This window comes from Corythoichthys intestinalis, chromosome 9, assembly GCF_030265065.1.
Source record: "Corythoichthys intestinalis isolate RoL2023-P3 chromosome 9, ASM3026506v1, whole genome shotgun sequence".
NCBI classification, from domain to species: Eukaryota; Metazoa; Chordata; class Actinopteri; order Syngnathiformes; family Syngnathidae; genus Corythoichthys; species Corythoichthys intestinalis.
The window spans coordinates 52,549,502-52,562,926 of NC_080403.1; the positions used below are offsets into that span (position 1 = coordinate 52,549,502).

The 13,425-nt window shown below is 39.7% G+C and overlaps 1 protein-coding gene across 2 annotated transcripts in view; it reads left to right on the forward strand.

Moving 5' to 3' along the window:
- The window catches only part of igsf21a (immunoglobin superfamily, member 21a), a 623,523-nt gene that overhangs the window by 592,504 nt on the left and 17,594 nt on the right, over nucleotides 1–13,425 (forward strand). For both annotated transcript variants that reach the window (XM_057847132.1, XM_057847131.1), the window contains 2 exons: nucleotides 136–328; nucleotides 9,409–9,447. In XM_057847132.1, coding sequence (XP_057703115.1) covers nucleotides 136–328; nucleotides 9,409–9,447 — 232 coding nt within the window. The remainder of the gene's footprint in view (nucleotides 1–135; nucleotides 329–9,408; nucleotides 9,448–13,425) is intronic.

Consider the following 13,425-nt stretch of genomic DNA (forward strand, 5'->3'; position numbering starts at 1 on the left):
TGATTAATGCATGGTGTTAACTCGCGGTTGAATCAGTAGGGGGGACAGGTTGTATTATTTATGTATCTTTTGCTCTTAATCTCTTTCTCTGCGACGACCCCACCCAACATGGCGTTTTCTTCGGCGTCGGCGCAGAACGAGGTGTTCCCGGAGCCCCTCTTCACCTGGACCCGAGTGGGGGGACGCCTCCTGGACGGCAGCACCGAGCGAGAAGGCAAGGAGCTGATTCTGGAACGGGTGCCGGCCGAGCTCAACGGCTCCATGTACCGCTGCACGGCCCAGAATCCTCTGGGCTCTACGGACACGCACACCCGCCTCATAGTCTTTGGTACGTTTACCGTAAAACTTGAAACAGTGAACAAGTTCAAGTCAAGTGAATGTGCACGCCTGCCAAATGGACTGTGCTAAAATGAGTTGGAGTACTCTTTACACAATTAAGTATACAAAAAAAATGATATCATTCCACAGAAAGTATTCCCATACACTATATCTACAGTAGCCGTGAACTATACCAACGAGATTTATGCCAACACTTTTGGCAATGAATCATTAATGCGGTTGGGAGAGTGCGATTAATAAAAGATTGTGTCCCTAATTGGCTCAACAACACTTTCTTTTTAAGACTGCACTTAGAGAGATGACTATTCTCTTAACGAGGGATTTAGTCCATCAATGGCGAGCGAGCATTGTAGCTGCGTCGGACGAGCACTATAATGGAGTCGATGAGAGTCTGCTGCGTTTGAAGGGGAGTGAAGCATCAGGAATTAAGTTAATACATGTAAAAGCCAGTAGAGGGCCTTTTCAGGGTTTGTCGACAGATGTTTTGGCACGCGTCGGATCTACATAGTATGCGAAGAATCCTCAAACGAGGCTGATATTCTCTGACAACTCATCAGGATGGAATTGCTAGCTGTTCACAACTTATTAGTGTCCCCCATCCAAATGTAGTAGTCTAATGTTTTAAAAATCCCACATAATGCCAAACTTGCTGCGTGTTTTCAGTAATGGCTTTTTGAGAAGGTCTACGCCAGATAGGCATTTCACACTGTAGCGCTGCAATGCATTCTAGGAGGCATGTTGGACAGCAACAGTGTTGACAGTAGAGATGTGCCGATCGATCGGGTCCGATCACGTCATTTTCAAAGTATCGGAATCGGCAAAAAAATATCAGCCATGCCTTTTTTTAATTTTTTTTTTTTTTTTTTTTTTTATTAAATCGTTTTCTAATTGTATTTAATGTTACAGACATAATAAGTTACACTCATCCAGAGTCTTTAGTTTAGGCTTAAGGTAGGGTTATCAAATTTATCCTGATAACGGCGGTAATTAAATTTTTTTTAAATGTATCACGTTAATAGATGTAACGCAATTAATGCATGCGCTGCACGACCCACTCACGCATTGGCGCGCTCAATCTGTAATGGCGCCGTCATATCATAGGAAGCAATGTGGGGAAGCAAGGTAGCAATTGATCTTTTTCTTAACCCCTTATGTTATTTCCCAACGCAGAGAAGATATATCCATTGGTAGCACTACGCACAGTCATGGTTCCACTTCCCATCATGCATTTGGGCACGCCTACAGTATCATTTACTGAAAGCTCAACAAATACACTAGATGGCAATATTTAGTCACAATATACAAACTCACAAGTGTTTCTATCCGTGGATCCCTCTCACAGAAAGAATGTTAATAATGTAAATGCCATCTTGAGGATTTATTGTCATAATAAACAAATACAGTACTGTACATTGAATGTACTGTATGTTGAATGTATATATTCGTCCGAGTTTTATTCATTTTTTTCTTAATGGATTGCCAAAATGTATATGATCGGGAAAAATTATCGGGAATGATTGGAATTGAATCGGGAGCAAAAAAAAAGCCATCGGATCGGGAAATATCGGGATCGGCAGATACTCAAACTAAAATGATCGGATCGGGAGCAAAAAAAACATGATCGGAACAACCCTAGTTGACAGCAGGTGGCAGCAGAGGTTGACTGTATCCCCCCAGGAGCTTGGCAGCCATTTGGTTCAAAGCTTCATGGTGGTTCAGTTGGTCTTATGTCAGTCTTATGATGCCGCTGTAAAAATAAAGGGTTACCAGTTAATATCTTTTTGGTGTAAATATCCCATAATACAATGAGAACAGCTGCTGCTTATAGTCCAGTGCAGCTTACAGTGGTATGAAAAACTATCTGAACCTTTTGGAATTTCTCAAATGTCTGCATAAAATCACCATCAAATAATATTTGATCTTTGTCAAAATCACACAGATGAAAAAACAGCGTCTGCTTTAACTATAACCACCCTAACATTTATAGGTTTTGCTTTTTTTTTTTTTTTTTGAAATTTTTTTTTATTATTATTTATTTATTTTTTAACCTGTCCTGTTCAGCTGTTTGACACAGAGAATGGAAGTCTAAGTCCCTGGATAGTCTGAACAGTTTTAATGTTTCACATTGAGAGTCTGACATACTCCCATTGTGATCATTCAACATACCTCGTTTATTATGACAAAGCAGCGAACAGGCAGAGGTTATGGGGGGGGGGCAGAAGAAAAGAAACACAAGAGAAGAAAGAAAAGGGGTTTATAGGTTTTCCTATTTTAATGAGTATATTATGCAAACAATGACAGAAAAAGGAAAAACAAGTACTGTAATTTTCGGACCATAAGGCTACTTTTTCCCCTCATTTTGAATCATGCGGTTTATAGTCCAGTTCGGCTTATTCGTTGATTTATTTGGGTTAATAGGTAAAACTTTATTTGACAGCGGCGTCGCAAGACTGCCATAGGACTGTCATAATTATGACATGACATTATCATGGACATTGAATGAATGCTTATGACAGATGTCATTAAGATCTTTTACATCCGTTCAAAAGGGAGATAATTTGCCGGATGACACAAAATTACATTTGTCCAAAGCATTCATTCATTAATGGCCATGGCAGTGTCATGTCATGATTATGATTGTCTTATGACAGTCTTATGGTGCCACTTTCAAATAAAGTGTTACCAAATTCCATAACTAGCGATGAATGAAACAACTAGAACAGTAACTGAAGAAATAATTAGCACGGAACATGATTTTTGATTTTTTTTTTTTATATCTGTAGCGCTGCAATACATGCTCGAAGGCATGTTGGACAACAACATTCAACAGAGGTTGACTGTCTCCCGCAAGAGAACAGTGATGGCCAAAATGAAACTTCTTGAAGCAATGGCAATTCATTTGATCTTATTACAGTGTTATGACGTCGCTGTCGGATAAGGTGTTATCATTTCATATCTTTTGGTGTAAATATCCCATAATACAGTGAGGAAAGCTGCGGCTAATAGTCCGGTGTGGCTTATCTATGAACAAATGCTATTTTCGTGTCAGATTCAGTGGATGGCGGCTTATAGTGAGGTGCGCCTCATAGTGCAAAATTTACGGTAAGTGGACCATCACATGTAATATTCTGTATCCCCCCCCCCCCCCCCCCCTTTGGCTGCAATAACTTCAACCAGACGCTTTCTGTAGCTGTAGGTCAGTCTGGCACATCCATCAGGACCTTACAAAACTGCTGTAGTTCAGTCAGATTCCTGGGATGTCTGGCGTGAATCGCTGTCTTTAGGTCAAGCCACAGTATCTCAATGGGGTTGAAGTCTGGACTTTGACTTGGCCACTCCGGAACGTGTATTTTGTTCTTCTGAAACCATTCTGAAGTTGATTTACTTCTGTGTTTTGGATCATTGTCTTGTTGCAGCATCCATCCTCTTTTCAGCTTCAACTGTCTGACGGACAGCCTCAGGTTTACCTGCAAAACATCTTGATAAACTTTTGAATTCATTCTTCTATAAATGACTGCAAGTTGTCCAGGCCCTGAGGCGGCAAAACAGCCCAAAATCATGATGCTCCCACGTCCATGCTTCACGGTGGGGAGGAGGTTTTGATGTTAGTGAGCTGTCCCGTTTTTCCTCCACACATGAAGTTGTGTGTTACTCCCAAACAATTAAACTTTGGTTTTTATCAGTCCACAAAATATTTTGCCGAAACGCTTTTTTGCAGACATTAAATGAGCAACAATGTTTTTGTAGACAGCAGTGGCTTTCTCTGTGGAGTCCTCCCATGAACACCATTCTTGGCCATAGTTTTACATATAGGTGATGTGTGCACAGAGTATATTGGACTGTACCAGTGATTTCTGTAAGTCTTCAGCTGACACTCTAGGGTTCTTTTTTACCTCTCTGAGTATTCTGCGCTAAACTTTTGGCGTCATCTTTGGTGGACGGCCACTCCTTGGGAGGGAAGCAACAGTGTCAAACTCTCTCTATCTGTTGACACTTTCTCTGACTGTCGACTGTTGAACATCCAGACTTTTAGAGATGGTTTTGTATCCTTTCCCATTTATATACAAATCAACAATCCTTGATCGCAGGTCTTTAGGTTTTGTGTTGGTTCCCTCCTAGTGTGTTCCTGTGATTACACATTGATTTCACCTGGTGTACCTGCTCCTAGTGTATCCGCCAAGCTGCATCCTTCTGTGTCACCCATCTGTTCCTCGTTGTCTCGTTACCCCTTGTCTCTGTGTGTATATAAGCTCCCGGTTTCTTTTCAGTCCTTGTTGCGTCATTGTCAATTTCGATGTCAAGTCCTGTCCAAGCCCTCGTGTACCAGTCCCTCCAATTAAGTAAGTTTTGTTTGAACATTGCCTTTTTGATCCACAGTCCTTTTGGTTGTACTTTGTGTTTTTGTTAGATATCATTAAAACGTTTTTTGGAGTTCACCGCCACCTGCCTTGCTGCCTTTTTGTTTCCCTGCATTTGGGCATTCAAATTCCTGACAACATCAGACAGTGCTTCTCATCAAGACAATTCTTACCAGGTGTGTGTTTTATAGTGGGCAGGGCAGCTTTAAATCACTCATCAGTGATTGGGCACACACTTGACTTAAATTGTTTGGTAAAAATTGGTTTCCATTGCTATTTTAAGTCTCCTTAACCAGAGGGTTCTCTTACTTAGTTTTCCCCCTTCTGTCATTGTTTGCATTCTATCTTCATTAAAATATGAAAACCTAGAAGTGTTTTGGTGGTTTTAGTTCAAGCAGACACTGTTTTTACATCTGTGCGATTTTGACAAAGATCTGATCATATTTGATGGGGATTTTATGCAGAAATTTCAGAAATTCCAAAAGGTTCAGATACTTTTTCATACCACTGTATTTAAAAACAATAATTATTTTCGTGTCAAATTCTGTGGGTAGCGGCTTATAGTCAGGTGCGCCTTATAGTCCAGAAATTATGGTAACTCTTTGGCTGCAAGTGACAGCAATAAATGTCCAGTCCAATTAATTAGGAGGGGTAGAGGTTAGATCAGGCCTAAAAAATCCAGCCCGACACGGCCCGCTGGTATTGAAGCCCGAGCCGGCCCGAGCCCGATCAATTAACTAGATTTGCAGGCCCAGCCCGAAAAACCCGAATTTTTTTCTATTTTTTTATTCTTTTTTTTTTTTTTTTATTGGAGTGACGCGGGGGGGAAAAGCAGCAGGAGCAATTTATTTTCAAGTTTTCTTAATGTTTAAATAGTCTACATATTTTTATTATCATTATAAAAGCATTTACACAATGAAATAACCCTGGGAAAGTTTAATATAAAAAAAAAAAAAACTTGGGTTTTGCACACACACAGAGAAGATTCAAAAGGATAACATTTCTGTTGCCTTTGTGTGCATAAATAAAAGTGTCCTTCTTAAAGAATATCAGTTGGCAGAAAAAACGCAAGTTTTCTTAATGTTTAAATAGTCTACATATTTTTAAGATCATTATAAAAGCATTTACACAACCAAATAACGCCCGGAAAGTTGAAAAAAAAAACATGCGGTTTTGCAGACACACAGAGGAGAAGATTCAAAAGGATCACATTTGTGTTGCCTTTGTGTGCATGAATAAAAGTGTCTTTCGTAACGAATTCTCAGTTGGTAGACAAACAAAAACAAAAAGTTTTCTTAATGTTTAAATAGTCTACATATTTTTATGATCATTATAAAAGCATTTACACAACGAAATAACGCTGGGAAAGTTTAATTAAAAAAAAAAAATTTAAAAAAACATGCGGGCTAAGGCCTTCATGTGTGTGTATAAGCAAATGCACAATACAGAGAGCCTGCTCTCGGTTTTATCTCATTTTTTAAAAATAATTTATTAGTCCGACCCGAACGTGTAGGCTTAACATTTTGGGCCCGAGTCGGGTCGGTTAATGGGGTTCGGGCATAAGACCTAAGGAGGAGCTGGAATGATCGCTTCCAGACCCTCATGGTTTAAAATGGATTTGACGTCTATTGACATAAATGGGTGTTTCTAATATCAATTTCCTTCTTTTACTAATACCACAACACATACTATTTGACCAGGGCTGGCAGTGAATGAGTAAATACTGGCTTCGGGGGCTTTACATGGCTCGTCTGGCTCAACTCATGACAAACATGACTACCAAAGATCATATTGCTGAACGAAACTTACTGTCGTTTCCAAGGGAAACGCTTCTCGGAAAATAATTTTAAGAGGACTGCTTCAAACCGGCAAGGTTCTTCCAGGCTTGCCCTTGCTCTTGTTTATTTTACAACATCGCTGTTTAGTGTCAGGTGTTATTAAAATACAGTTCCATGCGAGAATTGCAAGGAGACATAAACGCGGAAGGAGTTTGGCAAGCAAGAACACCGACGCCTACTTAACACTCGATGCACCCTGAAGGCGTCATCGGCCCCATCTGTCCTTCCCCCGCCTTCGTAGATCGCTCCCACTCTAGCTTCGGGGAAGTAAATGGTGATTGACTGACCTTGGCGGCTCCTGAACGGCCTTGAGATGGGGACACTCTGCACTGGCAACATGTCCGATATACATCATCTGGAATAATTGTGTGTAATGCGTCGTTGCGAAGCGACGTTTGACGCTGCAGTTAGGTGACTGAGTACTATATCTCAGTTATGTGCTAATGCAAATTTTCTGATGTGCTTTGCATACAGTCAGTATATACCATATTGGCCCGAATATAAGACGGTGTTTTTTGCATTGAAATAAGACTGAAAAGGAGGGGGTCGTTTTATATTCGCGGTCTACACATTATACCCATTCACGATGCTAGATGACGCCAGATATCTTTGATGCGATGTTCTGTCATGACAGATCTCAGCTACTCTCCCCATTCACGACGCTAGAGGGCGCCAGATATCATTGAAGCGATGTTCTGTAATGACAGAGCCCAGCTACTCTTAACGTGCATGTGACACGAAAAAGCATGGTTATTTCATAATACACGCGGTATTTTATGCCCCTGAATGATATGGACCGCTTGGATGTGTGTGGACGAGATCGCTATATTTATTTAGTTTTTTGAATCCCGCGCCATGAAAATGAGTGACTTCCGGCTTCGGTCTTGCATTGAGGAGGAGGGCGCTGTGACGTGTACGGTAGAAGGCGTCCTCTTCACTATACAGCGTACTGTTGTGTATGAGGACGAAGGATTCAGCTGATGTTGCGGATTAATACGTTTATTTTTCGCATCACGCCAGCCAAACGGCTGCAGAAAAATCATTCTGTATGAGGGAGAGGCGTATGCGCCTTTTTGGAGTTTCAAAAGGTTCCCATTCACCGTGGATATTGGCTAAAGAAGCCCGACAACTACTGTGGGACCATTGGACTTACGAGGAAGTGAGTAAACATCTTTTTTAGTATTATGTCAAATATTAATACAGCTATTACAAATTAAACACTACAAATTTCTTTAAATAAAGGACTACTTACGTTTGCTCATTGATAGGCATGTAAAAAGCTCTCCTCATGCACATTAGCAGCACATTAGCTGCACAACAACTGCAGCCACCCTCCTCCGGGGAACAAACTTGCTCTCTGCCGGGCGGTTTGCCGATCCGCAAAGACAATCGACAACCCAGTCGTCATGTCAAATAATCCAGGCTAGTTATGTGTGATTTTCCACTTCGAAGACTTTGAAACATCACTCGGTTCGGGTTAGCATGTCGGCTAGCTGTCACGCCTTTAGGTTTGTTTGCATTCTCCGAAGCCGGGGCAGGGAAATTACATATGTCCGATTTAGGTGTCATAAAATATCGTTCGGGAGGTGCGACAGTAAAGGTGAAGTCGACAGTTTTGACCATTAGGGAGTAATTTTGCCATGTCGTCCTGAATAAATGCATTTTTATTATTTCATATTCCATTTAACACAAGACTGTTATTTGTCATGACCATGCCATTTATTTAGCAATTGGGGAAAATACTTGGATAAAAAGAATATCCTGTAAAAATATTGAAGTAAAGAGACAGAAACAATGACATTTTGCAGCTGTCTTCGTCGCGTTTTCCTCGTTGTGAATAGTTCCCCCTCGACGGGCTGACTGGTCCTTCTCAAGCCATTTATATAGCTATTGGGGAAAAATACTTGGATAAAAAGAATATCCTGTAAAAATATTGGAGTAGAGAGACTGAAACAATGACATTTTGCGGCTCTCTTCGTCGCGTTTTCCTCGTTCTGCATAATACCCCCTCAATGTGCTAAATAGTAAAACCGATGAGCCCAGTCTCCCGCTGACGTCATCCACCGATGAGCCCAGTCTCCCGCTGACGTCATCCACCTGTTGGGGACGCTAGAGCCCTATAATGGTAGGCTTGGCTAACCGGCAGATTAAAAGACTAATTTCTCGTCATCCGCGTTTTGCTAAATTGTTGTATATAGTCGAATCGTCTCAAAATATGATTCTAATTCACATAATAATGCCATTTAAGATTTTTTTCTCCTGTCGTATGCTCTTTAAATATTTGCAGAAATGCGAGGGGTGTACTCACTTTTGTGATACACTGTAAATAAATTTGTCCATGTAAACGTAGCCATTATAGGCCACGTGGCAATTTTTTTTTTTTTTTTTTTAAATAAAATTTAGGGTTTTGTTGAACAAAAAATGGGTAAAATTCAAACAAACAACCCACCAAGTGGACCAACAGCTAAAGTTAGGTCAGTAATATGTGATAACGACTACGAAAACTGCTATAAATCTGTCCTGAGAAGTGGTTGCATCTCAGACGAGCCGCCACGTTTCCCCCGCAGCACATTCAGTTGACACGTCACTTCATATGTGTGGTATCCCAAAAATAACTGGGGAGGTGCTGTTTTTACCCAGAGGCCACTTGTTCTCCTTACATTGCAGTCACATGGCATGCACTGTTTATGAACATAAAAAACAAAAACAGCAATTTATTCAAATCTAGATATGTTTGGCACAAACGAGCCGAGTTGTTTTGGTGCACTGTTTTCCCTAATTCCATTACCAGGTTGTACTTTTATCTCTTTGGAGATGAGAACCTGAATCAGCAATGTCAATAATATTGTTTTTTTTTTTTTTGTCTTCCACAGAAAATCCAAGCATGATGAAAAACACACAGAGCCAGAACAGTAAGTTTTCCAACCACGCAAATGACTAAGCTTTGAGTGGGCGAGTGTGATAAAAAATGCATCGTTGAACTCCCGATGTATGACTTTGACACCTCGGCTAGTGCGGATCATAAAAGCATATTTAGAAGGTTTGTTCTACTGGTACTACAAGTGAAATTGTGAGATTTGTACAAAAATGTCATACTGGAAGTCAGGAGTGGGAAAAACAGTCTTTTTTGAAATTGTTTGACATTACCTTGTTGTCTCCTGCTCCAACATGCTATTTTTAAATGTAGCTCATACTGTGAGAGATGCTGTTGACGATTTTTGGATAGGACGGCACTGTGCGTGGTCAGCACAGATTATCCTCTAAAGCTCAAAGGAGCAAATCTAGGATAAACATCCAGGATTTGGTGTCCCGCTTATGCTTGTCACAGAGGTGCGAATGAACTTGACGTCAAGCAGTTTAAAAAAAGGAGAAAACAATCCAGACAAATTTGAGTCATAAGAGTGTCATGGGAGGGAATGTAATTGCCTAAACGCCACTCTGCCAATAGGAGGCGGCAGGGAGTTTCTTTAGAGTGGGAAAGGCATACAGCGTTATCTAGACATGCGATCCTTTCGACATTCGACGAAACATTTAACTCATCATTTGTCTGGACATACGACGACATGCTCGAAAAACGACGATTCGCTCGCAATTTTATTGTTTTTCCGCAAGACAGACGCACGGTGGATTTTCCTGTGAGAGGAATCAACATAGGGTCCCAAGATAATTAAAGTCCCTGACAAAAGTCTTGTCGCTTATCCATTTTGTAGAAACAGTTGCAAATAACCTGACTTTTAATTATTCAATTGGTTTCAGAAATGGCTCGTATGAAAGCTAAGACCCCAAATGATGTTGAATGTACAAAAATATATTTGTTTCACTGAAAAAAAGACTTACCCTTTATTGAAGACATAAAGGTCAAATTTTGGCAAGACAAAAGTTTTGTCGCCCACAGAAAGTAGTGTGAAAATTGGAACAAAAAATGTACTTCAAATACAAAAATATGTTACATAACATAAGCGAATTAAGTAGTGGCGGTGTGAGATCCAAATTGAATATTTTGTATGACTTCCATGGGCTTGAAGGACTGCATCCATGCGGTTGGGCAAGGATTCATACAATTTATTGAGGAAGTCATCAGGAAAATCAAAGAAAGCAGTCTTGCATGCCTCCCAGAGTTCATCAACATTCTTGGGTTTAGAATCGAGACTGTTTTACGTCCATATCTGGAAAGAATTCAGGGATTTAAGCATTCATTCACAAGAATTTTCAACGTAAAAAGCTTTGTCTGTGTTTCCACTCGGTCAGCTTTGACGGAGATAGGCCCCCTATTAATCAACCCTACGCCCAGTTTCCCGTCAATATCAATATAAAGTCTATGAAAACCTGATTCGTTACATAATTATTATCATCCCAAATTGTATTTTTTATTTATTTGTTTTGCTATGTTTGATTTCTATTTGTAATTCTACCAGCTGTATGTACAGTGGGGAGAACAAGTATTTGATACACTGGCAGTGTATCAAATACTTGTTCTCCCCACTGTATGTATTAAGGATTTAGTGTAGGTTTTTGGGCTGTGGAACGAATTAATCAAAATATAATGTATTCTAATGAGAAAAACCATGCTCAACACACGACCATTTCGACTTACAGACCAGTTCCTGGAACGAATTGTACAGTTACCACTGTATATATGTTTATATATGGCGGAAAACACTCAGGTGACTTGAAGTTCCGCTCTGAGACCCCCAATTTGGCCAACTTTCAAAATTATCCGATATGCATGTGTGATACATCATTGGAAAGCTTATCTCAATTTTTGTCCAAAGTTTTTTAAAGTGTTTTTTTTTTTTTTTTTTTTTTTTTTTAAACAAAATATTAGACATCAATTAATGATTCTAAGCTACACATGACAGACATTTTGAATAATAAATATAATTAATTACCTTCGTTTTATGGCTGGGTTAAAACTAAAGCAGCTGCGCGACGTCTGTAAATGGGGGTTTCCAGGGTAAAACGGACAAATTAAAAATAGTTCAGGGGCTTAATGCGCCATGAATCTGCTATGGCAGCATATAGACATATTGTTCTATCAAACACAACAGTTGTTTTGGCTTAAAATACAGCAGTATGTTTTAAAGACGAGTGCAAAAGCAGAAACTGCTTTTTCAGTCTTGTCTGTGATTTCCGCCATATATTTTTATATATATGTGTGTGTGTGTGTAAATATATATATATATATATATATATATATATATATATTAGGGCTGTCAAACGATTACAATTTTTAATCGAGTTAATTACAGCTTAAAAATTAATTAATCGTAATTAATCGCAATTAACCGCAATTCAAACCATCTCTAAAATATGCCATGTTTTTATGTAAATTATTGTTGGAATGGAAAGATAAGACACACGACGGATATATACATACAACATACTGTACATAAGTACTGTATTTGTTTATTGTAACAATAAATCCACAAATGGCATTAACATTCTTTCTGTTAAAGTGATCCACGGATAGAAAGACTTGTAGTTCTTAAACGATAAATGTTATAGTTACAAGTTATAGTAATTTTATATTAAAACCCCTCTTCATGTTTTCATTTTAATAAAATTTGTAAAATTTTCAATCAAAAGTAGAGCTGCGCATGGCCCCCGCGTCCCCGCGCCCGCCCTCCCTCCCCGGGCTGGCTGGGTGGGGGCCGTGGCCCTGGGTTGGAGCCCGCGCGGTTTCTCCGCCCGTCTGCGTGGCTGTCGCGCGCCCGGTGGGGCTTGCGTGCTGCTGGATGTGGTGGGCATGCTCGGGTTGGGGGTCCTGGTGCTGCGATTGGCGATGCGGCGGCGTAGGGTTGGTCGCCAACGGGCTTACACTCATAAGAGATTCACACGATTACTGGTTTCTAGATCAAAGAACTGATTTGTGTACACTCTACCCCTTTCAATCACTTAGCTTATAGTCTTATAGACACCCCCACCCCCATCCTCCTCTTTCACTGGCCAATAGGCCCCAACATGGTGTAAACCGGAAATACATCTCGCTGACGATAGCACCAGCATATTAGTAAGTAATTTAGATGTTCAATGTATTTCTTGTTGTTTGTGTATGTGTTTCTTTTCTTTCTTCTCTTGTATTCCTTTTCTTCTGTCCCCCCATAATCCCTTCCTGTTCGCTGCTTTGTCATAATAAAAAGGTATTTTGAATGATCACAATGGGAGTATGTCAGACTCTCAATGTGAAACATTAAAACTGTTCAGAATCCGGGCACTTAGACTTCCATTCTCTGTGTCAAATAGCTGAACAGGACAGGTTAAAAAAAAAAAAAAAAAAAAAAAAAATCAAAAGTAGAGTTGATATAATAATAAGAAGAATAAAAATAACAATAATAAAAATAGAGTGACCAAAGTTTTACGTGTATTTTGCATTGCTATTTTGATATGGAATGCCAGTTCATTTTGCATTGTTGTTTAAGAATAGGGCCTCATTACTATAGACTAAAGTGCTTTTCTTTTTGTGATTTTTTTTTTTTTTTTTTTTTTTTGGAGATATAGGAATATTATTTTTGTTGTGCTTTCACTAAACGATACTTACATTGGGGAGAGCAAGTATTTGATACACTGCCAATGGGAAGCAAGTATTTGATACACTGCCAATGGGTTTTCCCATTGGCAGTGTATCAAATACTTGTTCTCCCCACTGTATGTTTGTTGTGAAGGAGTTGCCAATAAACGGCGCGGTCCAAAGAACGCCTGTGTCCACTCGCCTTTACTGTATTATTAAATATATCTGTACATATCTTACCCAAAATACAACAAGAGACACATAATTGCCACTAAAAGAAAGAAAACTTACCGAAATATGTGTGGAGCACAAATAGGAATTTGCGTTGCATTGTGAATACAGCATAAACGTCTCACAACTACTAATTCTCCCACGTTTTGAA